General features: G+C 42.0%; 1 protein-coding gene across 4 annotated transcripts in view; it reads left to right on the plus strand.

The window, feature by feature from the left end:
- The window catches only part of SLC23A2 (solute carrier family 23 member 2), a 275,407-nt gene that overhangs the window by 236,314 nt on the left and 24,689 nt on the right, over window positions 1-14,404 (plus strand). For all 4 annotated transcript variants that reach the window (XM_068274816.1, XM_068274819.1, XM_068274817.1 and 1 more), the window contains one exon: window positions 79-235. In XM_068274816.1, coding sequence (XP_068130917.1) covers window positions 79-235 — 157 coding nt within the window. The remainder of the gene's footprint in view (window positions 1-78; window positions 236-14,404) is intronic.

Here is a 14,404-nt window from a genome sequence, read left to right on the forward strand (position 1 = left end):
CATGGCACTGACCCATCACCGTAACCTCGCTAATAGCTTTTCATTTACTTTACCTGGCTTTTCCTTTCTGATTTTCAGATTATCATGGCAATCCTTGTGTCCTGGCTGCTGTGCTTTATCTTTACCGTAACAGATGTATTTCCGCCAGATGATACCAAATATGGCTTTTATGCCCGGACTGATGCCAGGAAGGGAGTTCTGGTTGCTGCCCCTTGGTTTAAAGTTCCCTACCCGTGTAAGTATAACTCCTCCAGTAGTTGTTGTTCATCTCTCATGGTTTGGGGAATGGTGTAATAGCAGAGCATGGTGTCGAACACCAAGGGGAAGTGAAATGGAGAAAAAAAATACAGTTTGCTAAAATATTGCAACGTCTGTTATTTAAGTATAACATGACATTCCACCTTTTGTAGCTGCAGTCATTTGTGGTGTCTAAAGGGAAGTTGCCATTCATGTTATGTAAGCAAAGTTGTCAGCAGTTTGCTTATAGCAAGTTATTGACTCTCCTGTATAAAACCACCTGAGGGGGACCAGTTCTTGTTATATATGAGAGTTAGACCCGCCCTCCCTCCTCACAGTGCCCCATAAAAGAATAAATGCTGTTTTCTCCAAGAACTGGCTTTCATTTAGACCTTATACATAAGGTCCAGCATTGCGTCTATTTGCAGCACTTACGTCAGTTCTCACTCTGTGCATTTTCCCTTGTAATGCTAATTTCACTTTCAGTATAGATGTAAGTGGTAATAGCAATTACTAAAATGCAGTTTAGGCCCCATTTTCACTTTATCAATTGCTCTCAGTTATAACTGAAAAGACAACTGATTTTCAAAGTAATGCCCATGTTTTCCTATGGCACTGTTCACACTATATACGCGTTTTAACTGAAAGATTGTTCATAATGAACTGCTATGGACAAGGAAAAAAAAACTGTTCCAGCTGATTAAGTGAAAATGGGGCCTTACTCTAACCTGCTTCAGCTCACTAAGCTATTTTTTTTTTTTTGTTATTCACTGGTTTTTTTCTTTTCACTCTTCTTTTGTGAGCTTGTCATTTTCAGAGTGTTTTGCCATCTTTTTTTTAACCGTGATGGTCAAAATAAAATAATTGACTAATACGCCAATTACCCCACCCAGGAAATAGAATTTTGAATGAACAAATCACAGCTTGGGGCAGCTGAATCCAGCAAACTACCAACTGTATTTAGGGATTTGACAGCCCCAAATTTCAACCTTCCCCTCCTGGAGAAACAGTTTTTGTGCATGAGTTTTTCACTCCTCACTGGTTTCTAATAATGTATTGCAGTAATGTACCTGCCACTTACATGTATTGGAGACAGTCGTACCAGCCCTTTGAGCAGACAGGTTGGTCACATTCATGCCAGCCTGTCTGCTCAGAAGAAACTGGCATCACAGTACCCACACGTATTTGACACTAGTCTCCCTGAAATACTGGTTCATTCCATAAAATGGCTTTGTGTGGGAATGACAGGTACACTTATAGTGTAGGCCCTGATGGTAAACTGCCCCATACTCATTATTATGCACATATCCTGTGATGTTTAATATGTTGTTTGTGTAGTACATGTGTTACTCCAAAAGCAGCATCCACTAGATTTTTTCGGGATTGATGTTTTATTACATTCCTCTATGCAGTAATGTTATTCTTTCTCATGTTGTTGCATTCCATTGCATGTGACATGCAGTCTGGCCATGCTTAATAAACACATTGTGCAATAATGTGTTATCCGCTTACAGTCTGGAGTGAAAGCGTTTTCTCTTTATATAAAATGCTCACTTTCTTTTTAAAGTGACTTGTGCTTTAAGTGAACTTGTGGGTTGTTTAACTAAACAACATTCTTTTATATTCTAAATATATACCTACAGATTTCTCCCGAGCTTCTTATACAAATATGTATTTCCTGTTAGTGGGAAATGAGCTGTGTCTCCCATCCACATCCCACAGAGCAGTAGTCAGTGCCTGCGTATCCAGATGAGAGATATAGGCATTAGCATGTGGGAGGTAGAATGCTTGGTACCCATACTGATCCAGGCCTACAGAAAGTTGGGGCTGGCTCACACTCCAAGAACGTTTTCTAAGCGCAAGTGATTTGAAAAGCTCTTACTGATGTCATGTTTTGAGTTTGTTCTCACTTGAGAGTTGTGATTTTATAAAAATCACCCATAGCATTACACGGTACAATACCCTACTGCTACTACTATGCTTGAAAAATCACCCATAGCATTACACGGTACAATACCCTACTGCTACTACTATGCTTGAAGATACCGCAATTTACCGCACTTTCCTGGAACTAACACTGTACAATACCCTTCTGCTACTACTAAGCATTACATTAGCAAGAGCTTTTCAAATCACTTGCGCTTAAAAAGTCAGTCTTTCCTCAGTGATTGCTTAATGAGTCAGTTCAGACCTTAAACATTACAGTCAGAGCATGCTATAGTAACTTAGCACCTATAAGATTCAAGACACAGAGGAGATTTTTTAAGCCCCTCTCCAGGCAAATAATGGTTTCCAAAGTTTGTGAGCACTCGGTTACAGAATTTGTTTTTATCAGTCTTTATGCTTGCTTCCTCACCAGCTCAAGGACCAAAAAGGAGTGCCCAACACTTAAGTATTTCCTTAAAGAGGCACTTAAGCAAGGGGGAAAATAGTTTTACTCACCTGGGGCTTTTACCAGCCCCCTGCAGCCATACCTTGCCCTCACAGTCCCGATCAGATCCTCCTGTCCCCTGCCTCCAGCTGCTTTCGATTTGCAGACAGGCCTGGCCAGGTATCTCCTTCTATGCGTTCATGTCTGCAATAGAAGACGATAATGCGTAGGAGGAGACGCGTGGCCAGGCCTGTTCAGGCGCAGTGAGCTTGTCGGCCGAAAATGAAACAAGTTGGCGGCTGGGTACAGGAGGATGTGCGAGGGCATGGGACTGCTGGTAGAAGCCCTAGGTGGGTGAAACGAAATTTTTTTTTCTAACTTAAGTATCCCTTTAACAAAATTGAGGACCATGGGCTTAACCCCCCCCCCCCCCAAAGACCAGGCCATTTTTTACAAAATGGGCCACTGTAGCTTTAAGGCCTCGCAGCAGGGTCGCAATAACTCAGCACACAAGTGATTTCCTCCCCCCCCCCTTTTCTCCCCACCAACAGAGCTCTCTGTTGGTGGGGTCTCATTGTTCCCCCAATGTTTATTTTTTATCCAAAAATTTATTTTTTAATGTTCCCGGTTTTTTAAATTATTTTTTTTATTCCTCCCTCCGCCAGCCAATCTCTCACACTGCTGTCCCCAGTACAGCGCTGCCATAGATCGTAGCCGTCTAACAGTCTCCTAGCAGCGATCGCCACTGGGAGACTAATGGCAGAGCGGAGCTCCGTCATCCATGTGGAGATACGCGAGCATCGGCGCGCGCGATCTCTTGCAAATCCCCGCCCCAGGACTTGACGCCAATCGGCGTTAGGCGGTCCTTGGGCTGCCGCCTTGATCACACCCATTGGTGTTAGGCGGTCTTCAGGTAGTTAAAGTGTACACAAGGCGAAGCTCAGGTACAAATTAAATACTTACCTTAGAAGCGGGAAGCCTCTAGATCCTAATGAGGCTTCCCACAGCATCTTCCAGTTCCCAATCGCTGCCTGGGACCCTCCAAAGAATACTGGATTGTCGGTAATCTGATTGTGGCAAAGCTCTTCTGCAAGCATGCGCTCTACCATACTGCGCGTACGTGAGCATGGCCTTGTCTGCGCAGTGATCTGGAGCCACTTGGGTGTCCATGCTCGTGTCAACATAAGAGCTTGGCCTTGATCAGCAGGAGGGTCCCACTCCCAGCCAGTGGCAGAGGACCGAGGAAAGCCTCATTAGGATCCAGTGGCTTCCCTCTCCTTAGGTAAGTGTTTGTTTCTGAACTCTGGCTTCAGCTCAGGTTCTCTATAAAGGGAACCAGAGTTGAGAGTACCTGATCTGCATGCTTGTTCAGGGTCTGTGGCTAATAGTATTTCAGGCAGAGGATCAGCATCTGACAGTCTGCACTGTTTAAAATGAAGCATATATGACAGTCTCCATATCCCTCTCACCTTAAGTTACCTTTAAGCAGGTTACCTGACACAACCGGTTTTCCACACTGTCCAAATGTAAAGTAAAATATTTGCCTGGAGTTGGGCTTTTGCGGGAGTTTTGTTGCCCCCAAATCCACGCAAATCAAATTATTTTAGCCACACTGAGGGAGCACCCTGGGTCTCAGATGTGGGCTGGCCATTTTAAATGGACAGGCTTAGATCACAAGGTCCTTCAGACAGGACAAGCTGAGTGCTGATTTATTAGGGCATTAGTTAGTGTGGTTTGCCTTCTTAAAACTGAAGGTATTTGCAAATAATACAGCTTTAAGTTATCCACAATGCTTCGATTCTGAATATGCAAATTATCTCTTTATTCCCCTGGCTTGCATCCAGAACTGCTGGTGTATAGCAATCCTATAGCTTTAAATTTTACAGAGCCACACCAATCCCACATGCAGACAGTCTGCTTTGGGCTTTTGGTCTTCCTGAGTGCACGGCAGGGATTGAAAAGGGTCTATGGGATAGGTCAATAGGAAAGCATTATTTACTACTCAGTGTGAACTAACATTCACATATTTTTTCAGAGGAACTAATGCACTTTAAAAACCCCTGTCCAGTCAAACATTTGTTTTATAGGCCTTCACTCACTGGCTCCCTTCCCACTAGTGATAAAATATCTGGGGGGAAAAACATCATCAAAAAGCAGCACAAATAGGTTTATTTTGGTTTCATCAGTGGTGTTCTTTCTAAGGGCGGAGGTACTCTTGCCAGCGGTTTACACATTTGCATTTTGAAAAATGCTCTGTCATTAACTTGAACGTGCCTCCACCCTGAGTGAATAACCGCTCAGCTCTCCTTTGCAGAGTGGACATCTGTGCTGTCTCCCTTCCATTCATGTCACATGACTGTTGCTGGTCAAATGAAGACATTTGGGCTGCTTTCTGACATTTAATTGAGATCCTGTCCAACTAATGGAAACAGGTCATAAAAAGTTGACTAGGCTTTGATTATGTGCTAAATTCATCCCCAGGTGTGGTATTTATTCTTCAGTGTGATTTCTATGTTTAAATGACACTCCTCTAGTTTGTACATACTGGGGTTTTTTTGGTTTTTGTTTAGCTTTTACATTGCTTTGCTCAAAATATATTACAAAGCACACTCACTAGTAGTAACAGCAAATATGCCTCGTAGCGCAAGAAATGATATTTAAGATAATAACACGGGATGGCTAATGGTAAATTGTCATAATAAGCAGCACGCCATTTGCAAAGTTCAGTGCCAAACCATGACAAGTTGAGTGCGGCTCTGTATTGATACTAGCAGGAACAAGTGCGTTGCAAAATAAATTAGTTATGTTGAAAAAATGTTTTGTTCTGCAATTACACAATATGTAGTGTAAAAACATGTCCAAATAGAACCGCATAGAATGACGGTGCAGTAATCTGATTGTAATCAGGCTGGTGTCTGCCAGTTCTTCACCAAGATCATAAATACATAGCAATATTCATGTCAAACCAAAATAGAGAGTGGATACAAATAAGGATTGTGCAAATTTTGTAAATATATGCAGTTTGATGCTGGACCAATCAAATCCTGCTCAGGATGCATATGTTTGCATGCAAAATGTGCATAATCCTACATCAACTGAATTATGTGCATCTAGTGCCAAGTATAGAGGAGATTGTCTTCAGCCTCCAGATCACTCTTCCCTCAGTTTCCCTTTAAATAGGAACTTTAACCCATGATTGAAATTCATACCAATCAGTAGCCCATACCCCCTCTCTCACAAGAAATCTTTACCTTTTCTTGAATAGATCATCAGGGACATCTGTATGGATGATATTGTTGAAACTCCTCCCACAGCCCACAGTGGGATGTCATGACCCTGACAGTGTTCTGTTTTGTGAACATTGTTACATTGTGGGAAATAAAGACTTCTTCCAAATGCCAAGCAAGCAATATCTCCCTCTGTGCATAGAACTCTCAGTAACGAACACTCCTTACAGATCACCTGGCAGAACTAAAGATGTCACCACCAGTGATACATTTCAGAATGTAAATCAGGCAGAGGAAAGCTTTTATTATGGGCAAATACTAACTAAATAATCTATCAATGAATATTGTAAACAATAAGCAATGTTATTCATTGCTATTTGCACTACAGTTCCCTTCTAAGTGAGGCCCTGATCAATATGCAATATACTTGCATTATTTAATTTACACTGTTTTCAATCGTGCCATGTCAGCCTCAGTATGTATAGCATAAGCTTTTAGACTTGAGCTTGGGCTAGTAGTAAACAAGCTGCAGTCTGTGCTGTTCTCTGAGTAATCAGTCTCCAACCTTCCCTCATTGGTGGCATGCTAATGAGCATAAGAATATACCTCTGTATTGTACAAGTAGTCAACCCACTCTGCTTCTGTAAAGCAAAATATCCATACACAAGAAAACAAAACCAATATGGGTCTATAGGTATCAAAGAAAACTAGTCACAAGCCCAAAAACTGGTGAAGAAATGTATCAAATTTTATTACTGGACTACTTCCAGTGACATAAAAAGTCCATAAAAACAGTAATTAAAATCTCCCTGGCATAACTGATTGTTACAAGTTCTCTCTGTAAAAGGTTGCAAGAAATATATATGAAGAAGTACACAGTATAACAGCACACAGTAAAATATACCCAAAGATTTCAAACTGGGCGGCCAGCAAAAACAGTGAGGAAACACTTCCTGCTCCTTTCTCGAATATCATAAGCTTCTTCTTTGAAGCCCCTCTGCAAAAACGTGAACTCTGTGAGATGTACTAAGCTGAGCTCCCTCTCCAAGAATGGCTCCCCTTCAATTGCGGGTGGCCAGGGTATGATCCCTCTTGGGCCCTGGTCGCTCTCTATGATGCCCCCTACATGCTATAAAGGAACTTTTACCTCCGCAACTATGCAATACCACACTGGAACTCTGCCTGGACAATTACGCTATAGATTAGTCATACTAATAATAATCTTTCTGTATTTCACCACCCGACAGTCCTGCTTAACTGCCGGAGAACTTGTATTAATGTATGACTGGCGATGTTCACATTTTTATTAGCTATGCTATGTTGTATTCATATATGTTGTTTGTACAGGAAAATAATTTTTGAAAATAAAAGATTCTTCAAAAAAAAAAAAACAGTGCGGAAATCCTGTCAACAATGACAGTATATGTACATGTGAAGTCCATACATCCTTGACATGTAAAGTGCAATGCAAAAACACAAAAATGATTCACACAACGGTGCCAAAAAATCTTTAACAATATGTATCAATAAAGTGCTGTGTGCAATCCAATGTGTGCACACATACACACACATATAAAGTACGTGTGCACACCTGCACATACAATCAATTACACAAAAACAGCAGGTGTCAGGTAGTGTATACAGGGGTACAAGTAGTGCTAAGAATAAGGTGCTGAAGATCTGAGTTACCCAGAGATAGACGAACAGAAAGACTGTCTTGCTGCCTCTCTGTTCGCCTCACTCTAGGTAAAGCTGCCTTACTGAACGAAATGTTCAGTGTGTACGGAGAATGGTGAAGTCCTGTTGGAGCTTCCTGCGCTGCTTCCGAGTAGGTCAGCGAGATATTATAAGATAACTGCACATGTCTCCGAAACAGACTGGGGCATACAGACACTGGCATACAGACACTGCACAGGCATGGGATCATACTGTCTTATGTATTGTGATGCTCATTATCAAGTGTGGGCCTTAAAGAGACACTGAAGCGAGAAAAAAAAAATTATAATATAATGAATTGGCTGTGTAGTATGGATAATTACTAGAAGATTAGTAGCAAAGAAAATATTCTCATATTTTTATTTTCAGTTATATAGTGTTTTTTATAACATTGCATCATTCTCTAATATTTGCAGTTTACGAACTACTCAGCATTCTAAATGTTTTTACAGAGCAGTCTTGTGAACTATTGACCTGTCCTCTGGAGAGAAAAACATACAGTGAATGACAGTTGAGATAACAAGCTTCAGAAGACAGAGCTCTCTGCGACTTTGAAAGTCGTGGAGCTCAATGGCTTTTTTGCATAGATAACAACTGGAGTTTCTTAACTCTTCCTGTACTGGAAACCATATTAGACTTGTGTCTCTGATACTAATGTTTTATTTCTTAGCTGTACTACACATTCAAATAATTATCACAATTTTTTTTTTTTTGCTTCAGTGTCTCTTTAAAACATTACAAATTGCGTGTTGCTTATTACAAACATTTACTATTAGCAAACCCAGGCTCACTATGTTGTGTGTGTGTGTGTGTGTTATGGATTTAACATCCCAAGTGCCTACTTTTGCCCTTTATAGCATACTTGCTGTTACTGTTGGTTATACATTTATGCTCAAATACAAGCTGTTGTGCTTTCTGTATTTTGATTTATTATTTTATGGTGTATGCACCCATTAGTAAACATTAATTGTACTGTGCAGTTTTTTTAAGGTCATGCATTTTCAGTTCCCATTTTTAATTCAAAGCGGATATGTTTTGACAGTTGTTTGTTTCTACCATCTGGACACGTGACCGCTTTCATGTGGCTCTGTGGTGCACGTAGAGTGCATCCTGTGCCATGTGACATGCCTCAATGCTTAGTATTCTTCTCAGACAGCACACCTCACTCGCCCTCAGGGCCCGTTTCCACTATAGCGTTGCGAAATCGCCGGCGAATCACCGCAGGCAAATCGCATGCGGGTGCGATTCCGCATGCGTTTTTTGCCGCGATTTCGCATAGGTAAGGCTGTATGCGATTTTAACCATGTCACTGCCTGTGTGAATTAACATGGGTACCTATGCGAAATCGCATGCGAAATCGCGGCAAAAAACGCATGGGAAAAACGCATGCGATTTCCCTATTAAATACATTGCGTGCGATTCGCCTGCATTCCACACGCAGGCGAATTCTGAGGGCCCTACCCTGCAGATTTTTTCTGCACAGAAAAACGTGCGGGGAAACGCACAAGTGGAAACAGTCCCATCCACTTGTACTGACTGTGCGAATCCGCATGCGGGCAACGCATGCGGATTCGCGATAGTGGAAACGGGCCCTGAAAGTGTGCGGTCTAGTCTGCCACAGACTTGTAGAATCCAAAAGTAGAAGTGACCAGCCCAAGATAGTTCAAACTGTAGATTTATTCACTTGCACAATGTGAACAACATCAGCCCGGACATCCAGCCACAATTCAGGATGTAACTACAGCTTTAAGTCGTATTTATTGCTCTTGCTGCATGTAGCAGATAGAAGACACACTCAAAGGATGGAGCTATGTCCAAGCTGCAGCCAGGTCTGCTCACGTGTGACATAGCTCCATCCGTTGAGTGTGTCTTCTATATGCTACATGCAGCAAGAGCTATAAATACAACTAAGAGCTGTAGTTACATCCTGAAATGTGGCTGGAGGTCTGGGCTGATTGTCACATTGTGCAACTGAATAAATCTGCAGTTTGAACTATCTTGTGCTCGTCACTTCTATTTTTACATGCCTCAATGCTAATCCTATACAATAAAACCTAACTGTCCCTGTGTCATCCACTTTCCCTGTCTGTCCGTCCATGGTTTTTTTGTACTGCATATGTGCGCAATACAGACAACCTTCGGGTCGGGCCAGGGAGCAGGGCGGGCGGTACGCGCGATCGTACGGTGGCGGGCATTGTGGCAGAAGCTGTGTGTCCTATCAGATCACAGCAAGGACTGCTAAAAGTGAAGAGTAAAATAACAGTAGAACAATAGCCATAGCAGATACCCACCTGTACTGAGGTGTAGAGTTGGCGTTGAAATTCATGTTCTTTTATTTCGGAAATCCAGATTTGGCTGCCACCACCAGCGATGGTCAATGAGATTCAAAAACCGGGTCCCCGGTTCGAATCCCAGCCAGGTCAACATCTGCAAGGAGTTTGTATGTTCTCCCAGTGTTTGTGTGGGTTTCCTCCGGACACTCTGGTTTCCTCCCACACCCCAAAAACATACAAATAAGTTAACTGGCTTCCCCCTAAAATTGGCCCTAGACTATGATACATGCACTACTTGATATATACATAGACATAGGACTATGGTAGGGACTAGATTGTCAGCCCTTCTGAGGGACAGTTAGTGACAAGACAATATATACTCTGTACAGCGCTGTGTAATCTTCGGCGCTATACAAATACTTAAAAAAAATATACATTTAAGTTGATGCAGAATTAATGTAAATTTTCTATGCAAATTTATGCAGCTTTAAAATGGACCAATCATATTTTACTTGATCAGGATTTAATTGTTTCATTTTAAAGCTGCATACCTTTGCATGCAACATGTACATAATTCTGCATCAACTCGAAATTATTTGCATCTCATTTACGATCCCTAGTCACCGCTCTTCAGCACTCAGACAAGTGGACAGGGTTAGGGGGGAGTGCGCTTATTTGTGCTTCATGGGAGTTTTCTTGCAAATTCAGGACTACCTGGATGCAGTATAAGAACTGTGGGCCAGATTTATCACAATGTTACCGACATTTTTTTCTTCTTAAACAGTTCTAACCAGCGGGGGAACTGTTCTGCATGATAATAAGATTCTTAAATGCTACATAATACCAGCAGTTAAACATGAATTTCTAGAACTGCACTACAGTTAAGAAAAGTGCAAATCCATTCCTAAACTGCTGCAGATTAAGAAGTGTTTAATAACCGTTCTATAGATAACGCAGCAGTGCAGGTTTGAGCGATCCGCCGGGCGGATCGCTCAAACTCAGTCTTATCACGCGAACGACAGTCTGTACACACGCCTGATTTGGCGTGCGGACGACTGAACGGGACGTTCAAACGACCCGTCGTTTGGAAAAATCCGACGTCTGTATGGGCCTTAAGGCATGATTTGTGAAGTGCTCCTCCCCCTGCTGCCAGGTGTTCTGTGCTTAACCCTTCCAGTCTGGAAATTGATGCAATACAGCAGATGTATTGGTTACCTCAGCAACAGCAATTCCCCTCACACGCTGCACTGTCTGAGAGACCTTCCTAACTCCTCCTATCTTACAACAGTTTTAGAAGGAAACTGCACTTTCTAGTTATTTCCTAAGATGTCTGAGGCAGTTCTGCACAGATTTCTAAAAACCTGCCAACATTTTGTCGCAGACACTCTTGATAAATGTCCCCCTGTGTGCTTCAGGTCCTGCAAGTGCATGACTGCTATTTTACTAAAATTTTAGGAATCCTTACTATGATCTAATATGACTGAGATGAGGCTTTCAGACTTTGGCCACACGATGGACAGTTCTTTCAAAGAATTTCAGTCTAGCTTTGCCAGATCATACAGACACTTCAAGTGTCCTCTCAGGGCCAGCGGTCAAAAGACAGGCATACAAATCATACAGAAAATGCATTTACAGTTCTTCTGTGTTTGTTGCATGTTACAGAATGCTGCAAAAGTAAAAGAAAGTGAAGGGGGTGAACTGCCATGGCTTTTTCCAGTAATGTAATAGTAGCTTTTACACTATTATCTTGAACATGCATTTTACAATGGCAGCTCTAAGATCAGTAGATGGGAGCCCAACTACCAGAGCGATCAGGAGTCGTGCAGGACCCCAGAAAGCAAGTATTAGCAAAACCTTACACTGTCTTTACCCAGCACACAAGTGTTGCCTGCTGAACTCTTATTACTTGTGCTTCTAGGTTATCTGCACTTAATGTATCAGTTCACAAACCCTGAGAACCCTGATAGATCTGTAGTAAACGTGCAATTGTCCTTTAAGTTTTCCACAGCCTACCATCTTAGCACTGCCTTGTGAATGCATATGCAATTTAAATAAGTCTTAAAGCCTATGCTAACTCAAATGTAATGGGAACCTGAAGTGAGAAGCATATGGTGACTGTATTTCCCTTTAAACAATACCAGTTGCCCAGCAGCCCTGCTGATCTCTTTGGCTGCAGTAGTGTCTGAAACAAGCATGTGGCGAATCTAGTCAGACTTCAGTCAGAAACTGAGCTGTATGCTTGTTCAGGGTCTATGGCTGAAAGTATTAGAGGCAGAGGGTCAGCGGGGCAGCCAGGCACTATGCATTGTTTACAAGGAAATAAATGTCATCCTCCATTTCCCTCCAACATTAGATGTGCTTTAAAAAACCTCTGCACTTGGTTAGCATTGTTTATTAGCACAGCCATATTTCTTACTGCCAGCAGCTGTTTCTATAGTGGGGTAATGGTGAGGCCAACACTTGGTGCCGGATGTGCAGCACTGCTTGGCTTTCCAGCTGTTTTGCTCTAATAGGCTGTCAGGTGCCACCTTCTATGCCAGGGCCACTGGAAACAGGAAATGGTGCTGTAGTTCTGGTCCTGTTGTTGATGAAAAGCAGCTACAGAAGGTCAGAAATGTATGTGAGGAACAAGCTAGTCAGCACTATCCCAGTTCAGTGGGGTTTGGTTACTCTTTAAAGGACAACTGAAGTAAGAAGAATATGGAGACTGCCATATTTACTACCTTTTAAACAGTACCAGTTGTCTGGCTGTCCTGCTGATCTTTGGCTGCAGCAGTGTCTGAATAACACCAGAAACAAGCATGCTGCTAATCTTGTCAAATCTGACATTAATGTCAGAAACACCTGATCTGCTGCGGCATGCTTGTTCAGGGGTCTATGGCTAAAAGTATTATGCTGGGAATACACCATGAGATTTTTTGGCAGATGGTTCGATACATAATTTCCGACATGTCCGATGTGATTTTCAATCATTTTTCGGATTGCTTTCTCATAGAATTGAATGGAAATCGATTAAAAAACATGATCGGAAAATCGATCGGACAGTAAATCTGCTGAAAAATCTCATTGCGTATTCCCAGCATTAGAGGCAGAAGATCAGCAGGAATGCCAGGCAACTGGTATTGCTTAAAAGGAAATTAACATGGCAGCCTCCAATATCCCTCTCACTTCAGTTGTCCTTTAAATGTAATTCTTCCTCCTTGTATCCTAAAGTCTTCTTTACAGAAAGATGCTAATGCTCCTTCCCTTCTTAGGTCACAGCATTGCATATAAATACTATATGCAATTCTAGATGTGCTTTGTGCAATATCTCCTTGGTTTATTTGCCCCTTGCTTGCTCTCCTTTCTTGCTCATAGCATGGCCTTAATAAGCCTTTCTGTCTTTAACCCTTAACATACATCCATCTTTCCACAAGCCCCCTCCTTTCATTCCTTTTATTTTTGGAGTGCATTTAGATGCCTAAGTAACTGAGATGAGAACAGTTTGCTCAGCATGATGTTTTAGCGGGGGTTAATACTTGTGGTTCCATTAGGCTGCATTCTCTGTGTACACTGCTCTGACTCACGTGTGTTTGTGTGTTTAAAGCCATTGGGAGGCAGAAGGGACAGCAACAGTCCAGAAAGGTGGTGTGTTGCTGTCCTCTTCTGTCTGCTCAGGGATTGTGCTGGGGGAGGAGAGTTTTGTAACCTTGGCCCAATAGAAATCATCTTGTACTTTTGCCGTTGCAGTGCTAATATTCCCCCGCTTGTGGCTTTTCCTCCATTAGAGCAGTGTACACAGGGACTTTGCATATCTTGTGTTATCGAATGCTGGTCTCAGGACGTACCCTTCTAGGAAAAGGATTCTTGTAGAGACCAAGGTAATATTGTGCACTCACTTGATATTTTGTCTTATTATTTTTGGTCACCAGAAATAGATGCAGATAACTCATCATTTTATATTATGTATATGAGACAGGATATGCTTATCAGTGTTCTGTAAGGAATAAAGGAGCCATGCCTTGAAAATATGCATAGAATAAAACATGGTTCAAATGCATTTAAAAGCTAAGTGTACTTATTAGCACTTCACGGTTTCATCTCACTGCAGAGCTCCCATAAACAATGTCGATCACCTTTTCTATAGGATTTTTATCATTTCAGCCCTTGTGACTGCTTGTGCCTGAAGCTTTGCAGCCAGAACTTCCTGTCATGCTGCCCCTACCCTGTGGAATGCCTTGCCAAACATAATCAAGACAGCTCCAACCCTGGACACGTTTGAATCAAAACTGAAATTCCACCTGTTTAGTCTGACATTTATGATCACATGACATTTTCCCTGTTGGCACCACTATGTACTGATCTGAGACAAGCTTATGCTCTTTGGGACCTACGGGAGAAAAGCACTTTACAAATGGTTTGTCATTGTTCCATTCCACCACTAGAGGTCACTGTTAAGTTTGATATAGTACTCCTTTTATATAGCAAAAGAGCAAAAAGTCCTACGCTGGGGAGATTGGATGAGTTAAGCATCAAATACACAAAGAAAGTATCCATCTGGGCAAAAAAGTCCAAATCACAAAGTTAATTGAGGGAACATA

This window comes from Hyperolius riggenbachi, chromosome 3 (genome assembly GCF_040937935.1).
Source record: "Hyperolius riggenbachi isolate aHypRig1 chromosome 3, aHypRig1.pri, whole genome shotgun sequence".
Taxonomy (NCBI): Eukaryota; Metazoa; Chordata; class Amphibia; order Anura; family Hyperoliidae; genus Hyperolius; species Hyperolius riggenbachi.